The 9,844-nt window shown below is 31.2% G+C and overlaps 1 protein-coding gene across 1 annotated transcript in view; it reads left to right on the top strand.

Annotated features, from left to right (window-relative positions):
* The window catches only part of LOC108693183 (mutS protein homolog 4-like), an 11,689-nt gene extending 2,097 nt beyond the window's left edge, over nt 1-9,592 (top strand). Inside the window, exons 5-18 of the mRNA XM_018201996.1 lie at nt 108-229; nt 307-524; nt 2,204-2,398; nt 2,488-2,674; nt 2,763-2,902; nt 2,962-3,065; nt 3,793-4,012; nt 4,086-4,187; nt 4,460-4,573; nt 4,993-5,201; nt 5,901-6,096; nt 6,182-7,032; nt 8,323-8,564; nt 9,465-9,592. Of these exons, the coding sequence (XP_018057485.1) occupies nt 108-229; nt 307-524; nt 2,204-2,398; nt 2,488-2,674; nt 2,763-2,902; nt 2,962-3,065; nt 3,793-4,012; nt 4,086-4,187; nt 4,460-4,573; nt 4,993-5,201; nt 5,901-6,096; nt 6,182-7,032; nt 8,323-8,564; nt 9,465-9,592 (3,028 nt within the window). The remainder of the gene's footprint in view (nt 1-107; nt 230-306; nt 525-2,203; nt 2,399-2,487; nt 2,675-2,762; nt 2,903-2,961; nt 3,066-3,792; nt 4,013-4,085; nt 4,188-4,459; nt 4,574-4,992; nt 5,202-5,900; nt 6,097-6,181; nt 7,033-8,322; nt 8,565-9,464) is intronic.
* Nucleotides 9,593-9,844: the final 252 nt, after the last annotated feature.

The following is a 9,844-nucleotide window of genomic DNA, read 5'->3' as shown; positions in this document are numbered from 1 at the left end:
ATATATATATATATATATATATAAAAACAGAATTGTATCAACATTTTAAAACATTACTTAAGATAACAATCAACTATGAATATCAGTCGCGGCTATTTCGATCGTAGATATTACGCTTTAGCTGCTGCTGCGGCATTACTGAAATATGTAGAGTACATTCAACATATGGTTTACGCTCCGAAATCATTGAGGATAGAGTTTCAAGGATCACCGAATACCACAATGATCGGTAAACTATTAGTTCGAATCCTAGTCTCGTATGAAAGCGGTAGATATAAGGTAGTAATTGCAATCGTCATTGTGCAGATATAGAGAGTGCACGAAGTCTTGAACTGGTCGTCTCGCAGTCCAAGCAGTCTATCGTGAGTCTGCTGGGCACGATGAACCGCTGCTTGACCCCTATGGGAAGAAGACTTCTGCGCGCTTCCATTCTTCAGCCTTCGTGTGACGAGTGTTTAATCGCTTATCGACAATCTTGCGTGGCGGAATTAGTGGCAAATCATTCTCTGTGCATCAGTCTTCAGGTCGTCGCATGTGGCTTATTTAAACTGATATGATTCATAGGGCGATATTCATAATTCGTTCTTATTTTAGTTAATTTTGGTATCAATATAAATATTTTTTTAGTATATTTTTTATAGCTCTTTAACTATGCCGATTATACACATTTATAGCGATTATAGCTATTTCAAATATATTACTATTTTTTTCTTTTACACATTTTTTAATTATTAGAAGAAAGATCTCTATTATGAAATACCGAGTTCATTTTGAGTGAATATTAGACGTCTATAGACAGAATTAAAAAAAATAATAGGTCATTTTAAAGGGAATTTAATAAGATAACGTTATATAAAATTTAATTTTTCAAATTCAATTTTTTTTGAAAATTAAAGGAATGTAAAAAGTAAGCAAATCGCAAAATCAAAAAATTGTGCGTAATATGAGATTCTGAGAAATCAATAGTAAAACGCAAAGTATATATTGCAATTTAAAAACTTTATTTAATTTAATTTGTTTTCTAAAATACAAACAAACACAGCCAGCATGCAATAGATTATACAGAACTCGTTTTCAGTAATTGGAATCAAGCATCGTAGATATAAGCACTCGACGTTCGTTCTGGTTATCTTTTATTGTATTTTATTATATATTGGTTTATTATTGTACAGAAATATTTATACTTTAGCAACGATTTTCATTACTCATATGAAGCATTGCTCGATATAACATAGCAGCATGGGTTATTTCATATTAGGAATATCCTGAATATCTCATATTACGATTTCCACGCCTTGTGATTTTATGATCATCAATTTTAACCTCTGTAATTAAACAATTCAATATATTCCGTATTTTTCTATTAGTACGACCTTACTCTATCACTACATGAGAAGAATTTATTGCCAAATATTTATAATAAACAAGCATTAAATGCTCATCTCAATGAAACTTGAAAATATCCAAATTCTAAAATCTTGTTTTACAATGACTACAGGCATGATCTAATAATGAATTTTCCACTAAATAGTTTTCAATCCAAGAATAATAAATTCATGGAACTGTATATATTAGTATATAATAGTAATAATAAATTCATGGAATAATAAATTGATGGAATAATAATAATAGATATCATTTATTAGTTTAGCAGAAACGCCGTATCTCATAATAAGGAACTTTCCTCTATTAATTATTAATCATGTAAATAGTGAACGCATATTAAGAAAATATTTGTGATTGCATTTAAAGAAAATATTTGCGATTTATTATATAAAGATATTTATCATCTTGATATTTTAATATTTATATATTAATATTTAAAATTATCAAAGTACAATTCAAAGTACAATATTTCATAATCAGTAGAACTATAAATATTACATTATATGTTATAGCAGTATAATAATTATAAAAATAGAGCTCCTAGCTATAATTATTTTATCATGCAATTATAGCTATAAATATTACATACACGTATTACATATACATACTTACGCATTTCTCTCAGTATCTTAAGTACGATTTTGAAACGGTTTACGGTCATTTCATTAACGGAATAACTGGATGGAATTTTCAAATCGCCCATAATCAGGTTTAAAATGATCTTGAACAAGATTGGAATGAATACCATATAAATGCTATAATAATTTCAACTTTTTACATTAAAATCAACAATTTTATCTGTAATGTCTGTTCATAGCCGGTAGTACAACGCTTGTTCGGTACGGATCGTTTATTGATGTTGGCGATTAAACCTTTGCACGTCAATGACATGCAAAATGCGGAACGAAATTTAAATTATGCGCTGCTTTTAAAAAGCTGTTTGGACACCGTTCCGGAATTGGAAGCGATTCTTGCGACTGGTGTTCATCCGTTCTTTGTAAAAACACGAAAGGTTTATGCAATTAACTTTCTATCAATTAACTATAATATTATCTATTCGTGATTCATTCATGTTGATCACTAATGGTTTCGTGCTTGCAGAACTTAAGAAACTCAGAATTCCAAGTTATGAAGGATAAAATTTTAACACTGATACATGTGGACGCGAGATTCGTGAAGGGATGCACTTCCTTGAGTATGCAGCGGTGTTTCGCTATAAAAGCTGATATCAATCAATTATTGGATGTCGCTCGCCAAATTTATTGCGAGTTGATCAGCGACATGAAAAGTATAAACACATTACAACAATATATTTAAACCGTACGAAATCCTAAATGATGAAAATTGCTCAAAATTTTGGACTCTACTTAAATTAGATATGGTGGAACAGTTAGCTGTGAAACACAAGCTTCAATTATCTTTAGAATACAACATAAATTTAGGTTACCATGTAAATGTTGTCATACCACGAGGTTCAAATATGACAATCTCGGACTTACCGGCGGAATTTATTCAGGTAACTTATTGCTAATCAACGCGGAATAATAGCCTCTATTACTTTTCGCGATTATACAGGCACGAAAGAACAGGAGGTCCATTACAATGACAACAACGGCGCTATTAACATTGAATAAACAATGCAAAAACGCTTGCGAAGAGATCTACATGATGAGTAATACGTAAGTTACTCTGCGAAAGCTTATATCATCATATTAACGTTTATATATAGCACATATATATACACACATATATATACACATTGAGAGAAAAATTTTGATATTTGTGTCTATGGCCAATATTCATAGGCTGTTTTTATTTTAAGATCATCTTCAAGTAAGCCTTAAAAATCGATTATAAATCTACAATTACGTGATCTACAATTACATGTTACCAATTATTATATGGTTATTGCTACTATGTTATAAAATGTTAATAATACGTATAGTTTTATTAACAAATATATACGTATATGAAATTACTACAAAAAGTGATTACAAATTATAGTTACTATTATCATAAAAAAAGTTAATACTACTATAATTTAATTATAATTTAAAGTAAATTTTTGAGACAATCATATTTGATATGGTAATCTTATCTCTATAATTATATAATCACAAATACCAAAAGTTTCTCTCTCAGCACGATTTTCCTTCACAATACATGATAGATCATTCATATCCTGAATTAATTTTTGTTGGTTTATAAGTATAAAAAATTATTAAATAATTCTTACACATATAACATCTTTAATATCTTTATAAAGTTGTTAAAAGATTAAAAGAAGAAAAGGATAGAGCCAGGTACATTTAGCCAGATGTTGTTAGTATTTTAAAGAAAATGAATGTGATGGACACGAATGATCTAATTATGTGTACTAAGGATTAATGAGATAATAATTTGTAGGTTGTTGACCAATTTATTGGAGGACATTCGACAACACGTCGGCTGCTTATTTCAATTAAGCGCTGATGTAGCGGAATTGGACTTAATTTTATCGTTGGCGCAAATCAGTTCTAATCCAGAATACGTGAGACCGTCATTTGGAGCGAAATTAGAATTAATAAACTCGTTACATCCCATTATGGAATTATTTAACAGAGATCTTCCCATGGCTAACGACGTGGTAAGTTAGACGTTAAACAACTTGTATATCTTGAGAAAATGTATGATATTTTCTTATTTTATGAAACACGCAGAACGCTTCGATTACGCATAATTTTCACCTGATAACTGGACCGAATATGAGCGGCAAATCTACGTATTTAAAGCAGATCGTTCTACTTCAAATCATGGCGCAGGTAACACAAATGATACATTTACTAATTGACTTCCTTCGTATTTGTCTTGGATCATTACATTAATTACATAAAATATTCATTATTATGTAATATGTAATAAAATTGAAACACACTTCTGTAAAAGAATCATTCCATCTATAACATAATCACGTAATGTGTCTGTCTATATAATATTCGATCAGATAGAATTTTTGCTTGAAGAGCGTTTCATAAAACTAGATAATGAGCCAACATATCGGTATCTCGTACCCATTACTCGAATCTCATTGCAGATCGGTTCCTATGTACCGGCAACGCAAGCAACGTTCCGCGTTGCGGATCGCATACTTTGTAGAATTAGCTCTCGTGATGATGCCGAGCTCAATGCATCCGCCTACGTCCTCGAGGTGAACGAGATATTTTATACTTCATATCAAAATAAAGTATAAAATATTTTATAAATTATTTTAGTTCTCGATATTTCTATCTCAATACTTTTACGCAAACTAAATAAAAGAATCATTTATGCATGAAAATTATATAATTCTATTTAAAAAATAACATGACTTCAAAAAATTGTTTTGTTCGAATATTGATTTTTACTATTATTTGTCTCCCTTCAAACCAAACCAATTTTTATTTTCGAAACATTTTTTATAAAAACTATTTCTCACTAAACTTATCAGATACTATGATATTTCTATTGTTACTCGACTTCAATCGTTTAACAAGAACCAGTACTTCTAATGCGAGACTGTTGACATCTAATTGTACTGATGATTTGCAGAACGATTAAACGTAATTATTGATGATTTGATTGTTTCAGATGAAGGAGGCACAATATATCCTGCAATCCGTCACGCCCAAGTCTCTCGTCATACTTGACGAGCTCTGCAGGCATACTACAGTTGAGGAGGGTTCCGCCATCGCTTGGGCGATATGCGAGAAATTATCGCTGACGACCGCGTTCACGTTCGCCGCGACGCACTTTTTACATCTTACCGCACTGAGCAATATGTATCATAACGTAACATCGTATGTGGAAATCGTGCAGGAACATATTACACATATACTGAGATATATATATATATATCGAGGATATCCCAATAACCACCAAATATTTCGTGTGCTGGTAGAGCGGACCAAACTGAATCAAAAAGTCCTGTATCATTTTGCAATTTAACAAGATATTAATTATTAAAAATCGAATATCGAACTTTAATATTTTATCAACTATTTAATTTTGCTATTTAGTTTCTTATATAAAGGATGAATCAGAGTCGTTGAACCAACTTTTTATCCTATAAGAAGATTATCGACTTCATACCTAATTGTAACGTGTGCAGTTAATTATTTTTTCATAGGATAAAAAGCTGGTTCAACGACTCTGATTCACCCTGTATGATTGGCAACTATTTTTTACCAACATGAGAAAATGTGATATTAAAAAAAATTCTGAGAACTCTATGAGAAGAAAATTAACAATTTTTTTGTCAAATCAATCAATCAATTGTTTTACTGTTTTTCAATAAAGTTGATAGTACTTGCGAGTAAAAAATTATTGAAACCTAATATTTAGCGACTTTTAGTAATATCTTGTTAACTATTGCGAAAATTGCAAAATAGTAGAGCAGTCAGTTTAATCCACTCTATCAGCATATGAAATATTGGCGATTGTTCTAGGACACCCTGTACAATTGATAGAAATAAGATATTTCTACCATTGTCTTTCAGCCATTGTTTCGAGACGAAAACCGCGGAGACAGAAGAATCGAACGATCTGCATCTGATATATACTCACAAATTGAATCCCGGAAGAGGACCTACAGATCACTATGGGATCGCTCTAGCGGAAGTATCCTCTCTACCAAAATGCGTTACAATTAAAGCGCGAGAATACGCATCTCAACAATCCGTCAACACACAAAATGTGAATCTAAATAAAATATAAATGTTCGTGAAATTACTGAACACATGTTATTATTAAACATTATTCGAATATTTTACTTTTTTAGAATAATTTTCGATCCATTACGACTTCTCTGTCATGGGAGAAATCATGTTACAATGCGATCGTTCAGTTACGCGCACTATTGGAGAATAATCGGTTCACTTTCGCAAATATAATAAGTATCATGAAACAATTGGATTTAAGCAAGCAAACGAAAAGAGCGCAGTCAGCGCAAGTTCAAGTAAAATCCCCCAACGTGCAGGAATGTAGAGAACAAGAGAAATGTGAAGAAGAAAAAAGTCTTGTTGTTGCGTCGAATAATAATTTGACGAGGACAGAAGACGTTGTATCCTTGTTACCAGAACCGATGAATAAAGATGAACAAAAAGTGAACGAAAACGAAGAATCGATGGAAATTATTGAAAATGACAATCGAAAGGCAAACGAGTCGATACACAACGTTATACCAAATCAAAAGGCACTTTCATTGCCAGAGACAGTCAATAGAAGTTCATCGACCATTAATCTAGACCTTTCTTTGTTGAATGATCCACGATTTTACGTTTGCACGTCGTTCGCGGTGAGCACTCCGAAAACAACATTGCAACTTTGCGAAGCAAATCTAGGATCGAATTTTACTGCAAACTCATCGGTAGCGGCTTCTCCATCCTTTAACGCTTCTCAATCGATCCAATATCACGATTATTGCTTATCCGAGGGAGAATTTGACATCACTCTACCGTCTCAATCAACTTCAAGCGATATAGCGAAGATGACTGCGCGGTCGAAAGAGGCGAAGATTTTTCGACAAATCGAGGGTGATGACTTTAACGAAGACAGTTTCTTCAATGATACACAAACAACATTAAAATTGAATCTTTCCATGGATAATGATGACGTGGTGATGTTACCAATGTAAATAAACATGTTTTATTATATCGTTGCGTTGAAAAGTGACACAAATAAAAAATTTTCGAAATAATGAAAGGAATCAATTTTACAAAATAGTATTATTATTAATAGTATTATTTTTGTAGAAAAACTGATACTTTAATTTAAAAAAAAAGTGTCAAAATGAATAGTTTTTTTAGTAAAAAGTTTATTTTTAAAATCTTGAATGAGACAATGTTTTAACTTCTCAATGAAATCAAATCATCAGATATAACCCACGGCTTCCTCAGTCAAAAGTTTTTGTTTTACTGCAATTATTGAAGTTAGTAAAATTGTATTTTTTTATCTATAAATAAACATTTATTCATCTATAAATAAAAAAAGAAAAAAGAAGTTACTACGTTATTATTTATTACTTTTTTTATCCATTTTATATATTGATGAAAAATGAACATAAAGCTTTTGTTTTTCATCTTTTGCTGAGTTGAATCCAATTCCCATCTTTCTGAATATGTTCTGCAAGTCCATTATATCGTTAAAAAGTGAGTATGCAATTTCTATAACTTCATTTTCTTTTCATATTATATTTTCAATTATAATGTATTTTTTAAAACTATATCGTGAATTTTCAAAATGCAAACATTCTCTGCACAGCAGAAAAATCCCGAATTATCCTACAGATATCTTTAGGCTCTCTCTGTGATATAATTTAGACTTTTCTGGTGTATGTACTGCAATCTTATATTATAGTGTACATTTTATTCTTTGTCAGAGTTGTAACACTTGTCCATGTAATGTGTTGACAAATGTGTCATTTGTCCATAAAACTATACTAGTTTTTAAGAACGATTTTCTTTCATTATTTAAAAAATGCTTACTTTTTATCATTCAATCTTCTATTAAAAATATATTAATTTATTTGTGCACGCATGCGGCATGTTTTCTATAAACATGATAAGGAAATAAATAAAACGAGACCATCAATTAATTAATATCTTTACCGTTCATGCAATAAAGATTAATTAATTAATCTTCGTCTCGTTTTATTTATTCCCTTATCATGCTGTAGAAAACATGCCGCATGCGTGCCGATTGCCGCCAAATTCACATTATCAAGCAATGAACATATGAGTGCGCGAGACGAAGACCTCTTCACAACGAAATTGACAAGTCCGTTTTCGAGGAGATACATATAAAAATTACAAAATCGAGTAGCTTCACGACGTAATGAAGACGAAAGGGCGATAATGATCTTCGAACGGTCGATAGTTATTTTCAATATCGCAAAATCAAAGTATAAAGGTTAAACTACAGGGAACGAGACTTTCACGCGAGAATGTGTACTGACCTGCTACCAGAATCAGTGAACTTGTTTCTCGACGACTTCGAAACCAGTCTCTGCCTGCCCATTCTTGTGGTTATGGTGCTCTGCACCGCTCAATTCGTATTTAATCACATCTTCGGTATCGGATACACGATCTATCAGAACGTAAAGAAGCCAACAACGGAGGAGGAAGAGGAGCAGGATAAAACTAATATAATGGCAAAACTTAAAGGTCTAATGTCAAGCATATATTCTACATACTTCTCAAAATAGCATATAATATATAATGGTTACATATTCAAAATCTACAAAGGATAGACAAAATAATATGAAAAAATATACTAGCTACTTGTTTTATTAATAGAAGTTGGCCTACCATTTGTCGTTAATAGAGATTCTATCCTTGTTGGAATAGAGTCACACTTGTTTAAATAGTATATAGCAATTGATACAGTGCAATATATTATATAATTCTTTTAGCAGAACATCTTCTAATTATTTAAAAGCCTTAAAGGATTTTAGAAGAAGAAAATATGTTTCTGCTCTTCAAATGAACGAATAATATTTAAATTAAGCATTGGTCAGGAAAAAATTTTTGGAGAACAAAAAGGTAATTTTGAAAAATAGAGTAAATAAAAAATTTCATCTTCCAATATCATTTATTACCTCCAATATCATTTATTACCTCCATCATTTATACATATAAGCAATTGAAAAATATTCTACTAAAAGAATAGTACAACATTCCATTGAAAATTATTCAAGCATTGAGTGATTATTCCACAACAAGCATGTGTATGAAAATCAAATATCAAATGTAGGCCAACTTATTGATAAAGTAAGTGATATAATAAACAGTTTATTTCTCCCAGGTGTTTATATCACTTTGTGTTTATCCCACTTTATTTCTGGTTCGTTAAGTTCTCGTGAATATTTAACAATTCCATAAGAGTTATGTATTTCACAAAATATGTGAAAAGTTGATCGAAAAATATCACATTTAAACGGCATTCTATTCCAAATAATTATAACTTTAAGAGGTCAAAGTATTACCGCTGTCATAATAATTCACAAAATTTTTATAACGTAAGCGTTCATTGATTAACACAAATCTCTGTTCTAAATCCGTCAGGAATGCTGACCATTCTAGGTATCGGAAAACCCGATGCAGTAACTACGACTCCAATTAGAAATCCACTACCAGGTTACAATACTCAATCTCGTGAGGAGGAATGGGATTACTGTGAGGAGGATGAATAAGATAACAGAATGTTCCTGTGTATGTCATTACAAGTACAATATAAAGCGCATAGTAAACAAATAAAAGTATTTTAAACAACCTTTTCCTCATTTTGTTGTACAATTTCAAATATTTACGTGGAATAACTGGAGGATAGAGAGGAAGAGACATTCACGTTAAGAATAATCGATTCATTCACGATTATTAGCATTGATAAGAGGAAATTATCAAGCGTGGATTAGCCGATATTTTTATTATTTATACTGCGTATC

The sequence above is a fragment of the Atta colombica genome, unplaced genomic scaffold, assembly GCF_001594045.1.
Source record: "Atta colombica isolate Treedump-2 unplaced genomic scaffold, Acol1.0 scaffold89, whole genome shotgun sequence".
NCBI lineage: Eukaryota > Metazoa > Arthropoda > Insecta > Hymenoptera > Formicidae > Atta > Atta colombica.
This window is presented reverse-complemented; position numbering and strand designations above follow the sequence as displayed.